At 31.9% G+C, this 14,918-nt stretch overlaps 2 protein-coding genes across 11 annotated transcripts; one reads left to right on the forward strand and one right to left on the reverse strand.

Moving 5' to 3' along the window:
- The first annotated feature begins 514 nt into the window (after nucleotides 1–514).
- LOC123211671 (heparanase-like protein 1) lies at nucleotides 515–6,441 on the forward strand. 9 transcript variants are annotated; one of them, XM_044630484.1, is made up of 12 exons: nucleotides 515–795; nucleotides 1,588–1,658; nucleotides 1,978–2,053; nucleotides 2,164–2,419; nucleotides 2,510–2,570; nucleotides 2,731–2,914; nucleotides 3,486–3,634; nucleotides 3,770–4,003; nucleotides 4,664–4,853; nucleotides 5,004–5,129; nucleotides 5,254–5,353; nucleotides 5,774–6,441. In XM_044630484.1, exons 3-12 carry the CDS (start codon nucleotides 2,049–2,051, stop codon nucleotides 6,164–6,166), a joined length of 1,698 nt encoding a protein of 565 aa, XP_044486419.1. In that variant the 5' UTR covers nucleotides 515–795; nucleotides 1,588–1,658; nucleotides 1,978–2,048; the 3' UTR covers nucleotides 6,167–6,441. The 9 variants fall into 9 exon arrangements, with proteins under 9 accessions (XP_044486419.1, XP_044486418.1, XP_044486421.1 ...); XM_044630485.1 differs by lacking the exon at nucleotides 515–795 and adding an exon at nucleotides 858–1,305; XM_044630483.1 differs by lacking the exon at nucleotides 1,588–1,658.
- Nucleotides 6,442–6,451: 10 nt separating this feature from the next.
- Nucleotides 6,452–11,139, reverse strand: LOC123211672 (probable leucine-rich repeat receptor-like protein kinase At1g35710). Of its 2 annotated transcripts, XM_044630494.1 has the most exons (12): nucleotides 11,038–11,139; nucleotides 10,730–10,945; nucleotides 10,450–10,597; nucleotides 10,139–10,210; nucleotides 9,035–9,106; nucleotides 8,084–8,155; nucleotides 7,813–7,956; nucleotides 7,617–7,697; nucleotides 7,461–7,532; nucleotides 7,278–7,349; nucleotides 6,937–7,008; nucleotides 6,452–6,832 (listed from the first exon to the last, which is right to left on the reverse strand). In XM_044630494.1, exons 2-12 carry the CDS (start codon nucleotides 10,809–10,811, stop codon nucleotides 6,742–6,744), a joined length of 978 nt encoding a protein of 325 aa, XP_044486429.1. In that variant the 5' UTR covers nucleotides 10,812–10,945; nucleotides 11,038–11,139; the 3' UTR covers nucleotides 6,452–6,741. The 2 variants fall into 2 exon arrangements, with proteins under 2 accessions (XP_044486429.1, XP_044486428.1); XM_044630493.1 differs by lacking the exon at nucleotides 11,038–11,139 and having other exon boundaries at nucleotides 10,730–11,020.
- Between the last annotated feature and the right edge of the window lie 3,779 nt (nucleotides 11,140–14,918).

Raw genomic sequence — 14,918 nt, forward strand, 5'->3', positions numbered from 1 at the left:
ATTCAAAAGAATATAACTGTGTTCAGTTTTAATGTGTACTCAAATAAAGCACCTTAAAATAATTCATTTTGTTGAATGTTTTAATCAAAATATGTATCTAATGATCTGGTATGCTTAATATTTGAACATTGAAAACCATCTGAAATAGTAGGGTATATGAACCTACTGTTAATTTGTTCAAGGATAGAAATATTGAGTACAAATTTAGAGGATGCAATGAAACTGTTAACAGTGGTTTAAAGTAATGCATTTACACAGGGATGATACATTCAATGCAAGAAGTTAGAAATCTTCATGATGATATCAACTATCAATAGTATGAAAATGAATTGTCAAGTGATTGAAGTAGGCGAATTGAGAATGGACATTGTTGAAAGTAGACACCCACAAGAAGCAAAACCCGAAGGTGACTGGTGCAGGCATAACTTGAAGACAAAACATACCCTTTTAACGACTACTTTAAATCTCAGCAACCCTTACACCTTCTTAATTATACAATTTTTTTATTAGACTTTTCTCGACGTAGATACTTAACTGTATTTTGTCACCGAACGCCACAAAAAAGTTTAATGCTTACGCTATGAGTCACCAATTTCAACTCATCTGCAGTGCTTGTCTTTTCTTTTGATGTCGACTGGAGTGTCTTAAATGCCACGATAAGGAGTGAAAACGCTTAACTCTTGGTTAACTAAACCACCTTCATTATTGGGCTGGTCTACCTAAAATAAGTGGGAAACTTGCTGCTGGATTGAGCTTCAGTATTGTTGTTGATTTTGGATTCTGTTTGTGTTTGAGGTTAGTTCTTATCTGGGCTGGTCTTGTTTTTGTAATTTTGTTAGGGATGGCTATAGATTTTTGTGTATAATGTGTTTCTTGGAATGATTTGTTAAGCTAGAGCTTGCCACGTTATAATGCAAAGTTGTGACATGTGAATCTAATGGTTTCTATAGTTCTAGTTTGATCTCGATTTTCTTTAATTGGGGCTTGAGTGGCTTTGAGGTCATACTAAAAACTACGGTAGTAAGTGAGAATGGTAGTGTTTGATATATGAGAATGAGAACCATCGGATCAGTTATTTCCACTAATGGATCAGATAGAAGAACCTCTTCATGAACTGGCTTCCTGAGACTGTATCTGGAACTCTGTACCAATGATATTTGTGATCTATTTTGTTTATTTTACATCACAACACTTTCTTTCTTGCGCTTCCTTTTGCTTTATATTCTGGAATTAGGATTCCTAGATTCGTGGGCTATAACCAGAGGATTTGAGTTTAGAGAATTTACCCAGTTTTACTTATCCTCTGTAAGTATTAGTGTGCTGGTTTATATTTCAATCTGGGGACCCTGTTTTGATACTTTACATACGGTTTCTCTAGTAGCATTATTTTTTGGGATTACAGTTTGTAGATATTTATGCTAGATTCAGAACCTATAACACTCTGATTTGAGTTGAGAGAAATGACCCAGTTGTACTTATTCTCTCTCAGTATTGAAGCGCTGAATTTATATTAAATCTAGTGACCCCCTTTTAACAAAATTTTCGTTTGTTTCTATTGAAAAAAAATAACAATCTTTGTTAGTGCAGTTGTTTTTGCTTCCGGTGATTGCATCATATACTTAGAGGCATCAACTTTCTTCCATTAAATTTTTTTCTTGGTAAGTAACTTTTATAAGATTTTACAAATTTGAAAGAGGTTTGAATCCAAGTTTTCTATTTAAAAGTTTTAATATTACATCAGTTTTGTTCAAACCCTAATACCCTAAACTTTCTTCCATTAAATTGCTTTTCAAATTTTAAGATTTCATATTCTATTTTAATATTTTGGAGAGTTCTTAAGAAATATATTTTCAGTACAACATCGTTTAAATTTTATTTGATATATACCTGCTCAATTTGTGGCAAATGCATTTTGATTACTCCATGTTGACTTTTATATTACTCAATGCATTTTTTATTACTTCCATGTTCATATAGCATGAAAGGATGAAAATTAAGTTCTGCTGTTTGGGAACAAATGGTCATGGCAAACTCTAATTCCTTATGCTATGAGGTTAGCTTGACAGTGCTTACTGTCATTTCTTCTCATTTGAAAAACATGGACTAACAGCACAAGATCATGTAAACGAGCTGCCTCTAATTAATTTTTCTTAATTGCTGCAGTTTATTTGCATACTTGAGTTGCTGGCGAGATTACTCTGATAGATTTACCATGAGGATTTTCCTTTCCTTTTTCTTTCTGTTTTCTCTCCCTGCAATTTTGGCTCAAGAAGTGACACATCCTACAATCTTAGTTGATGGTACTACAACAATTGCTACAAATGATGAAAATTTTATCTGTGCTACTTTAGATTGGTGGCCTCATGACAAGTGTGACTACAATCAATGTCCATGGCATTATACTTCTGCAATAAATTTGGTGAGACTTTGGAAAACTGTACCTCTTTATGAGAATACATTTAGCTTTCTTGTGATTATTTGCACAATTTTAATATTTTGAGGACAATAGCACAATGGAATTTGTTTCTTTCAGGACTTATCTCATCCATTGCTAACCAAAGCTATCCAAGGTATATATCTGCCACCGAGAAAATAAAATGATGTTGCCATAGTAATCTAGTATAGCTTAAGTTTGATGAGAAAGCTATCATGTTAAATGTAATTGGCATTCTGATGAAGAGTTTTATCTGGGGACTTGATATGACCTTTTAAATATTGGTGGCATGACAGCTTTCAAGAGTTTGAGAATAAGAATTGGAGGTTCATTGCAAGACCAAGTGTTGTATGATGTTGGAGATTTGAAGGCTCCTTGCCATCCATTCAGAAAGATGACAGATGGACTGTTTGGGTTTTCAAAGGGATGTTTGCATATGGATAGGTGGGATGAGCTGAACCATCTATTTAGTTCAACAGGGTAAGTTATGAAGTAATTCCTTTAATAATCATATTTCATTCTGTATTGTCTATAAGCAAATTCCAATGTTTATGTGCCAAGGTGCTTTGCATAGGCTACAAATGTTGGTAGTGTAGGATTAAGTGTCCTGTTGGTTGTATCAGGGTTTTTCGGTGTATGATAATATTTATATTATCAACCTTCAAACCACGACCATTCTAATGTACTGATAAATTTGGAAGATTTTTTTATTGAAATGTGTTTATACTTTTGTCAAATGTGCATTGCCAAATCTGCTTTTGTTTAAGCTTCTTTGAAGTGAAAAACTCTATTTTTAATCTGTTTTTTTTTTTTCTGAGTAAAATTTTGGACAAAAATCCTTCTTTCAGCACATTCTGGTGTTTGCTTTCCATTCTATTTTCTTATTGTATCAGATATTTGATTCTGATGTAAAGTCCATCCATCATCTGGGTTTTATTTCATTTTATTTTCCTTAAATTATGTAAATTTAATTTTTGTGGTTTAAGGTGAATTTTCATGTTTGTACCACAATGCATCTGCTGTGATTGTCTGTTTAATGTTTAATTTTCAGGGCCATTGTAACATTTGGCTTGAATGCATTGTATGGGAGGCATCAAATCAAGAAGGGTGTTTGGGGAGGAGCTTGGGATCCTAGCAACGCTCGCGATTTTATGAAATATACTCTTTCGAAGGGATACCATATTGACTCATGGGAATTTGGTATTTAGCGTTGTTAAGACAAAGCTCTTTTTATTATTTTGTTTAGCTTTCCTTCTCTCTCTGTAAGTCTGCTTATTTTTTTCTTCTTTTTTTGCTTTTCCTTGTCTCACCTCTTTTCTTTCTTTCTTGTTATAGGTAATGAGTTGAGTGGAAGTGGCATTGGTGCTAGTGTTGGTGCTGAACTATATGGGAAAGACCTGATCAACCTTAAGAATATTATCAGGATTTTATACAGAGATTCCCCCTTCAAACCATTGCTTGTGGCACCTGGAGGATTCTTTGATGAAATGTGGTACTCTAAGCTTCTCCAGGTCTCAGGTTCAGGTGTAGTCAATACTGTGACTCATCATATATACAATTTAGGTGCAGGTGAGCCAGCAGTGGTAGTGATTTAAGTCATTTTTTGTTTTTCCCATTTGATATATAAACATAATATTCATGTGCTATTTGTGGATATATCATGTATTAACTGGTCTTATATATGCTAGAAAACTAATTTTACAAGTGCAAAAGCTATACTGTTATCTAGTGCAGTAGTAAAAGTTTATTTTGTAATAATCCTTCAATTAAAATTTTCTCCTTTCTTAATTTCAAAACTTTTTGTCCATAAAATGTTATTGTTGAAATCATTGCCGATGATCTTTTAAGTTAAATGGTCTGTGTTTGAATCCCTTTGTTGTGTTAACTAAAATATAATAATTCGTGTTTGGGTTCTGTTAAAACTCTTATATCCTTCCCTGTCTGTTAATATAATTGCTGAGACTTAAGTCTAATACCTGACATGGGAAAACACAAAAATAAAAAATATTCTTCTTTTTGTTTTTTTTTTTTTCCCTTGTTTCTTTAGTTAATTATTTCTTCCCTCTAGGTAAATCATACATGTTATATTTGAAAATGGGATTTCTGATGTATGAACATTTCAGAACCTTTAGTGTCTATTTGTTTTTTTTTTGAAAAATCCAAGAATAGTCATGATGTAAAAAGGTGCACTTGGATGTCTCTATTTATTGTTTTTCTCTCCATTTTCAGGTGTTGATCCCAATCTTGTAAGTAAGATACTGGACCCTGATCACTTAAGCCTAATATCAGAAACATTTAGCAATCTTAAACAAACTATAGAAAAGAATGCCCCTTGGGCTTCTGCATGGGTTGGAGAATCTGGCGGGGCCTATAACAGTGGTGGTCGTCTTGTGTCTAACACTTTTGTTAACAGCTTTTGGTAACATCTGCTGCCTGATTGCTTTCATTTTTTGTCATCATTGTAGCTAATGTTTCTTATCATACTGAAAGACAAATTTATGTTTTGAACTAATCATTTATGCATAAATAATATTAGCTCAAATCTTATTTGGGTTCCATATTCTCTTAGGTACTTAGATCAGCTTGGAATGGCTTCCAAGTACAATACTAAAGTATATTGTAGGCAGACTTTAATTGGTGGGAACTACGGTCTACTAAATGCAACCACATTTGTCCCCAACCCTGATTATTACAGGCAAGAACATGAAATTTGAGGTTTTCAGAAACTTGACAAGAGAATGCTATTGCAGCAGTTTATATTTAATTTTATGCTATTTAACTTGAGTTTTTATTTTGTTGGATATATGGTTGATAAATAGTGCCCTGCTATGGCATCGACTTATGGGAAAAGGTGTACTAGCTGTTGCTACTGATGCCCCTCCATATCTCCGAGTTTATGCCCACTGTTCAAAGGGGAGGGTAAGTCCCTTACATTTAATTTTACTACAGCATGTTGTTTAGGGGAGAATATTGAGGCAATGTAGGGTTAAAACCATTAGGGCATCAGATAATAAGATGTTCATGAAAGCAACTGGATTAAAGTTTGGCCATATTCATAGTCAGACCTAAATTTTGCTGGATTTGAACTATTGCATTTGCACACAATAGTTTACTACCATTTTAACTAGCCATAATTGTGTCATATCTCACATCGCTAGGTTTAAAACCTGCCCCTGAAAAGAATTTGTAAAAATCCGGAAGCCACTCTATGAGAGTCAGCTATCAACCCTGTGGCCACGTTTCTGCTGTGCCACTCTGATTGTTGCTATTTAGGGATTGTATTACTCGGTAAAATAATATAGATTGATCTTAATTCACAATTCAAATTTTTTGTTGCAGAAGGGAATAACTGTTCTCCTGATCAATTTAAGCAATCTAACTGATTACATGGTCACTGTTCAAAATAGTATGAACATGAAACTGGTTGTGGGGGCTAAGAACATCAACAGGGAAAGTTCATTGATGCGAAGTCTTAAGAAAACAGTTTCGTGGGTTGGCAGCAAATCATCAGAAGAACCATTATTCAGAGAGGAGTACCATTTAGCTCCCAAAAATGGGTACCTCCAGAGCCAGACCATGCTTCTAAATGGAATCCCACTAGAGCTGACCAAATATGGGGGCATCCCAAGATTGAATCCAGTTCATGTTCGTGTAAATTCTCCAATTTACATTGCTCCTTTATCAATTGCATTCATAGTATTCCCAAACTTCGACGCTCCAGCTTGTGTATGAGAATCACAATATATCGCTGCGCATGAAATGCCTATCTGTGCAGTAGTAACAAGTCCAGCAATTACTAAAAACAAGAGTCCAGCTTCTTGGTTAGAAGATTTTAAAGTGCATTATATTTGTAGTTGTTGAGTAATTGTTATATAGTTTGTATTGTAAGTTTTGCTGTAAGTTACCCGATGCATATGTATTAATATGAATATGCTTGAATTTTTCTGACTGTAAATTCAATAATGAAACTATGATTTAACAAAGAGATTACAGCCATTGTTGATCAATACAGAATAGTTAATGTTCAAATTTACTATAATCATATTGATGTTTTGAAATTAAACTTTTGTGTGTACTATTCGAAAAATGCATCTCCACTTACAAGATGTCATCTTTGATACAAACATATATATATAAAAAAGCAACTCGTGAATTTTAAATTGCATAATATGTGCTAAATCAGGACACCTACTTGCCTAGACAAGAACATATAAATAGAATGTAGCTCACTCTCCACATACTCTGAAGACGAAAGAGGATCAATACAACTTTAGCACGTAATCAAGACAGATGGTTCGGAATTTTGACTAAACTAGAAAATCTGAGTCAGCCAGTTCAAGAACCTTGTGCAAACCTATGGGATTTACACCTGGCCTGAAAGAATTCCCTTCAATGTACCTGCAAGTAGCCAATAAAGCTTAAGAGCACTTGAACATTATCCACATCAAAAGTTTTTACAAATTCATTTGTCCCGCATTTTAAGAAAACAAAAGTCAACTCACATTTCTTTCAAGAAAGGATGCTTATAGAATATACTTGGAATCCTTCCTGAAAATTGGTTATGATCCAAGTACCTAAACCATTGAGTAAAGAGAGTTAAAAGAGAAAAGTTGTATCAACATAAGAATAAGAACAGAATTTGCCCAAAGAGCCAAAAAAAAACATCTAGCACTTAATTCTGGAAAATGCAGTCTATCATAGGTAGACACCTTAACAGGAATTTTCTTCCAAGAAAAAACAAGAAAGAATTGGATCTAGCTTCTGAACCACATTCTATAACAAAGATAATAAAAAAAAAAAAAAAAAAGAGTAAAGAAGTCCAAGCTTGAATAAAGAAGCTCACAAGTATGTTAATTTAGGAATGTGGGCAATTGCTGCCGGTATTACTCCAGACATTTTGTTGTAGGATAAATACCTACAAAAATACAAATCATGAGTTAAATAAATTCCATATTACTGAAACTGATAAATCAAAGCCATAGAAATATATCCTAAGCTACAGCTTACACAAGACATTTCAACTTACAAGATTTCCAGATTAGTCAAGTTTGCTAGCTGTGCAGGAACTCCTCCAGTTAAATAGTTATTATTCAAGTAGCTACGTATCACGAATAATTATGGCAGTCAGCTTCAACTTGAAATTATGTTAAGTAAATGATTTTACCACAATGATTTTTCTTACAGGTTGCGCAAAACTGGAAAGCTTCCATCAAATCGGATGAGTTCCCGAATTGTACCCACTAAATGATTGTTACCCACATCCCTTAAAGCATAAAAATAATTTCTCAGCTAGCAAATAAATTGGAATGAGCTGAAAAACAGACTGGCTAATTAATGTATCAGGGAGCAAGAATGAGATAAGAAAAATAAAATATTACAAATGCCGAAGGTTCTGCAAGGTCCCCAATTCTGGTGGAATACGCCCAATAAAACGGTTTTCTTGGAGGTATAGGTAGCGAAGCTCGGGTAAATTAGCAAGCTCCTTTGGAATTTCACCCTTAAAATTATTGAAGCTCAGGGACCTGAAGGCATTTCAAAAAAATTAGTCCCAGATTTGCATAAATGCAGATAGATATGTGAATCAATGCATAAAGGAGAAGAAGGGAGAGACCATATTTTTAAACCCCAAACAGAAAAAAAAATACTCACAGATGAGTTAGTCTTTTTAGTTCACCAATCTCTGGAGGAATGGCATCTTGTAGTTTATTCCACCTCAAATTTCTAAAAGGTACACATCAAGGTTAGTAATCAATAAAATTGTTGTCAACAATGAAAACAATATAACACATTAGAATACATAGAATACCACTTTGCGAAAATGAAAGCTACAATACATGAAAATGAAGAAATTTATTTATACCCAGAAATCACTAAATATTCCTTTCATGTTCACCAAGTTCACAATGTAAATCAAGATATATTGTGAACATTAATCATCAAATAATGCTAATGCGTTGGCAAACTATCAAGTACTAGCATGCCATGATTCCTTTCTGACACACATGCACTTTGCATCAGGTTTGATGAATTGGTTCCAATCACATAGTCCTAAGTAGTTGCACCCACAGTGGAAAACAAATCTGGAAATTCCACAAATTTGTACATCTTGAATACTTCTGTCAACTGTAATATATTTTTATTTTTCTTTCTCTTCTTTCCCAGTTTCACTTTTCTAAGAACAAAATCATTTCCATATTGTTCCAGTTGTATAATCAGATTCAATACACATGAACACATTCCAAGAAATCTATATGCCATGACGAGAAAACATCAAGGAATCATCACTTTAACATGCAAAAGAAAATGTGCAAAAAGAAGCTAGAAATGTTTCTACTTACCAATATATATCCAAAATCCACATCCAAAATAAAATGAATTTTTCAACATCACAGTTATGATTATTCCATTTGTAAGTAAAGAAAGCATAACATATTCCCAACCAAAAAAGATAATAAGAAACACAAAAAAATTAGGAAAAATCAACAGCACATTACGACTTAGGAAGAGTTCATTTAAAATACTAATAATAGAAAATAATTAAAATGGATGACCAACAACAACCACATGCTCAGCAATTTATACAATAATAAAGAAACATACAGTATTCTCAGACGTTTCAGCCGTCCAATTTGAGGAGGAATTGGCCCTGTAAGTTTGTTGTTGTGGAGATCCCTGCCAATTAAATCATTTTTAGAAATAATAAACGGATAACTGCAGAACTTTAAAACTATTATAATCAGCCTAAATATTCAGAAGGATTCACTTCAGTCCTTTCACTCCACATGTCAAAAAGGGAAATCTTCCATGTCAGTGGGACTACTAATCATTAAGATGGAGTTCTCCCAAGTGTTACAATAGTCTCACATGACTCAAATGGGATTTCCTTATAACTTAAAGAGAGTCAACAACAACCTCATGCTTAGCTACAAATAACATCATTTACAAATGTAATTAACAGCAGAATACCTAGCCATTATACAATATTATAACATATAGAACACACAACAATTGACTTATTATCTAGTCAATTCAGATAACAATTTCCTAGATACCGAGCTAAAAGAAGCAATCTTAAAACATGTGGCAAAGCATATACATGGATGACACAGAACACTAGCTAAATGGATCTTTTCTTTAGGTAAAATAAAAATTGGGATATCAATGAAATTGCCAAGTTGATTGTAACATCCTGATCCAATAGCTCATTGCACTATCAAGATATTATATACTTTAGACTTTGCAACTCAAAACGCATTGTGACAATTTAGGAGTTCACAAGCTATTTAACCAGTCCCGTTATATCATCTTCAAGCGATATGGGATGTCCATACATACACAACATCTCTTCCATATTTTATCGATATGAAATTTTCCTAGAGTGTTACATTAACTCTAGGACATTAAGCTCATTTTTCAAAAATAGCTAGCCTTCGCGACATGACCAACACATCAGGAAGAGTCACAAATGACCACACAGTTTAGAAATAAATGTACATGTAACATTGCCTATGTTGAACAGGACGGAGGCAACAATTATGAAATTGAATCCATTAAGGTTCTTCAAAACATCACCAAATATGATATAAAGAATTTCACAACCACATAGTGAGCACGCCTCAAGGACACAGATTAAATGCAGTACACTCTAGAGCTCATTAAGAAGAAGAAATTTAAACAAATCAAAATGGAATAGGAGAAACATACAGTCTTGTTAAGTCCAACAAATTGGTAACAGCAATTGGGAAAGGCCCAACAATTGATACAGCATAAACTTCCCTGCAAAAGTAATAATCATAAGAGTGATGGTTAATTCTTCCATCTTAATTCTTAAACAATCTCTTATTTTACTAAATAAAAATCGTTCCACCATAACAATTCTTTTTTATCTTTCATTAGTACAGTAATTTCAACCTAGTAATCTCAATGCAAGTACACGATACTGCTACAAAGGATTCATCTCGCACTGGAATCTTATGTAAGTAAACTAACTCATACGAACAAAGCAATGCACTTACAATTCAGTGACAACCCTGTAATCTCCCTGAGTGGAGCAAGTGACACCAGACCACGGCGGCAGATCACCGTCGCCGCAGGGATCATCTCCAACCCAAGCGTATACCACTCTCCATCCAAGCGACGCTTTAATCTCATTTAAAGCTTTAACTAAAAACTCAAAAATTAAAAGATCAACAACAGATCAACTCATATCGATGACACCCAGATCCACAATTTAAGAAATCAAAAGCTAGAGAAACGAACTGAAGCCATGATTTAAAATGTTGGGTAGATACATACCATCTCTCTTGAGAGTTTTGGAGTGAACAAGAATTAAAAGTGAGAGAATGCAAATGAGAAAGAGTGGGCGTTGAGACGGCATTTTCAAAAGCCCAGATTTGGCAATCAATCGCCCCTTTGCTTCGATTAAACTCCAACTACCAATCCTAATCAATTCTCTCTTTTGCAGATCTCTCCTTGCTTTCTAACAGGACACTTGAATCCCAACGTTACTGCCTAATCAACAATTTGGAAACACCAAACTTGAATTAGAAACTGAATCGTGTTTAATAACTTATTCTGGAACTGGAATTGGAACAAGAACTAACCTCAGTGGCCTCCTCTTATTGGTCAAATATGCAAAGGCTGATTTTACCTATGGGTTTATTAATATTATTTGGAGGTTTACCACAAAATTTTTTTAAATCAATTTGACCAAATTAACCTTAGGAATCTAAAATGCTATTTTGTCCACTTAACAAAGCGGGAGATTAATTAAAATATCACTTTTTTTTTTTGTCTTTTTATACATATATATATATATATATATATATATATATATATATCACTTTTTTTTTTCTCATTATATAAATATAGTCACTTTTAATTTGATTTTACTTTTAAAAAAAAGAAGATTATCAGATTGAGGCTGATTGGAAGGATTTCCGACCAACCAAGATCCAATTAATTAATTTTTAAAAATAAATTGATTGGTTGGGTGATCCAACTAGTTTTTTGAAAATAAATTGATTCGTTAGGTGTTTGATTTGTTGGCCAACCATTTCAACGTTAAAGTTACCAAAAAATTTCACATTTTCATCTTATATCTCAACTTTGGCTAGGTGAATAGGTAAATTTTATGTTTGACAGAGTGAATCTTGATTGGATGAGTACAAAGCCTAAGAGTATTTTAGATATTTTATATTATAAGTTATATATATATAATAGGAAAAAAATGGACTATATATGTATACAAGTAAAAAAATAGACTATTTTAATTAATATCCCTAACAAAGCTTTATTTCACGGTTAATTAATTAAAATAATATTGTTTGATAAGGTATGTATGAGGTTACTTATCTATTCAAAAGTTTATACAGAAACGGTAATATTATATATACAGAATTTATACACAAAAAAATTATATAGACCAATGTGACAATGATGTGGCAATATTTTTTATTTGCCATATATTAATATTATCATGTTATCACTATTAAATAACTGTCATATCAATTTATATAATTTTTTTGCACAAATTCTATGTATAGAGTATTACTTATACAAAAATATTCACTAGAACAAGGTTGACAACTTTGTTCCAATATAAAAAAATGGATTTTAACCAAAGTTGATTTTTATTCAAACTAAAAATCTAATAAAATCAGATAATTTTTTTAAATAAAAAATCACTTTTTTGCTAAATGAATTTTGTTCAAAATATGTTCAAATGTTTGTATAAAATATTGAATGTTTTTATTTTTTAATTTTTGGTATAGTGAAGGCTTTGTGTTTGTGTTTTTTATTTTAGGTTGGGCTTCTGGAATTTTTTTAATGATGAATGATGGGTTTTTTGAGTTAAAATTTGTTCATTGTTGATGAAAAATTGATTTAGAAAGACTTGGGTAGTGTATTTTGGTGGAAAAAAAATCAAAATTTGACATGGAAATAGTCAAAATCTTGTTAGTAGATGTGGTTGACAATAAAAATGTAATTGTCAAACGGATATTTTGAGTGTAAAATAAAATTTTACTAAACATGATAACACCTTGGGGGATAAATGATTTTTTTTTTTGTAGATGAAATGAGATGATTAAATAATAATTTACTAGAAGTTAACTCCTTGTTGAGGTTGATCGATATTTTATAGTAGACATTATGATTTTTAGTACATTTTCTACTTTATATTAACTTTTATTATTGTTATTTTTTGTATACTTTTTTAATAGTATGAATGTCATAGTAGGATGTCAATGCGATTCAGCTTTTGATAGTTAAGGAGAATGAAACATATTGGTATTGACTTGTCATGGAGTATTTTGGCTTTACAAAGGTCGACACCACGAACCAATGCTGCTTAGTATTAGGTAGGATGTTAGTCTGATCAATGCATTCCTTATAGAGAACATCTCAAGCGATGACAAGGACATCCTCGTAGACGATAATGATATCCTAATCAATGACTATTGTTTTATGTCCAATCCCCATCCTGATTCGTATGAGCTCAACCTATATTCCAACAACATTTTATTATGCATACATGAGGTGATGCCCGATTTTGTTGACACACGGATATATAGTCAAGGGCCACCATAACCACAGGTTAGGAGCAATTTGATCACCAAACAAGGGTGGTTGAGTCTATTGTTCTGTTGTTAAAGAGATAGTGGCAAGTTACCAACATAGGTAGTCTCCCACCAAAGTGAAAAGACAATTTCACTTAGGATAATGCATTTGTAAATTTTCATTTTCATCTTACTTTGTAAATGTTTTGTATGAGAAATTAATGTCTAATATACTTCCAATAGGATACTAGTATCGATGTTATCATTGGTATACCACCCTAAGATGACCACCTTCAACATGGAGTCAATGATGTTATTAGTGTTTTGGATCGTATAAACACTCCAATCATTGCAAACATTGCTGATGGCCTTTCACAGACATTACACAATTGTCTATTGAAGAAAGACCAGTTTCACAACTCGTTTGAAAGATTTTAAACACTTTTTTTGTTGATTTACATGTTGAGAATTTGATTGAATGTTGTAATATCAAGAGCACAATAAATTGTTAGGCAAATTTGTTATTGGTTTTTAAGTACCAATTTTTTTATACAATTTTCCACACGCCAAATATAATTCTTTTCTAATTTTCCATTATGTGTAGTTAACACCACAAAACAATGGTAGTCTAATCATGTGTTGTCCTTTACTAAATAGTGGTGTTGATGTGCTAGCCATATAATTTTCTATCTTAGGTTCCAAGCTCTAATGCCCATCAAAGAAGCACAAAAATGCATAACAGTGTGCTTTTCCATAAATTTGAAACGTTTTAGTTTCTAAAACAATTTAAACTATTTTGATAATTTTTAATAAAAAGGAAATACGTTTCTTTAATAGAAACAAGTTTTTTATGTATAAAAGGGGAACGAATTCATTCCTCTTTTATTCTAAAAGTGAATAACTCTAAACCTATTATCTCTTCTTTTTCACTTTCAATCTACTGAACATCCTCTCCTTCTCCGTACAATGGCTAACTGGGTGTGCATTAACTCTTCTTTCTCCCTTTTGTTAGTTCGCAGAAACTAAAAGTTAAAAAAGTTCATATAAACTGAAAGTAATTCTAATTTTTTATAATATATATTAAATTATTGTTTTTATTGTTATGAGATTGTCAATTTTTTATTTTTATGGGTCTTTGGGATGGTAGAATTTAGAGTTAATGATAGGACACATGCTCCCTTCCATGATTATTAAATTATTTTATATTATCTGTCAAAATATATTAAATTATTTTAGATGGACTTTAGACGCATCTCTATTCCCAAAATCTCCAATTTACTATAAAATATATATTAAATTATTACATATTTACTGTCATATGCAGACTCCATTCTGAAGATTTTTAATTTATTGTAAAGCATATATTAAATTATTTTATTATTCTATCATATGCATGCTCCATTCTTGTGGTATATATATATATATATATATATATATATATATATATATATATATATACACATACACACAAAAATTATTCATGAATATAATTTGTAATTATGATTTGTAATTTATTTTATTAATACTTATTGAATCTTTAATTTTACATAATTTAACTGAATAATTCTACAGTCTGTAATTTAATTGTTCTAGTTTGATTTAAATATTATTTATAGGTGAAAGTTTCTTTATAATTAAATTGATTTATTTATATTTTCAATTTGTAATTTTATTTCAGTTGTATAGTGAACTGCTAAGAAGAATAGTTAGTGATCTATGTTATTTGGTTGATTTCTTTGATGAATTTTAACAAATTGTTAGTGATTTTATTTGACTGAAATTGGGTTAATCATTAATGGATCTGTTATTGGTGGGAAAAGTTCTAATTCTAAAACTAGTAGTAATAATAGTGTGGATTCCACAAAAAATAATAATGATGAAGACCAAAATTCATTGTGGAAATATGTCACAAAAATTAAGAAAAC

This window comes from Mangifera indica, chromosome 3 (assembly GCF_011075055.1).
Source record: "Mangifera indica cultivar Alphonso chromosome 3, CATAS_Mindica_2.1, whole genome shotgun sequence".
NCBI classification, from domain to species: domain Eukaryota; kingdom Viridiplantae; phylum Streptophyta; class Magnoliopsida; order Sapindales; family Anacardiaceae; genus Mangifera; species Mangifera indica.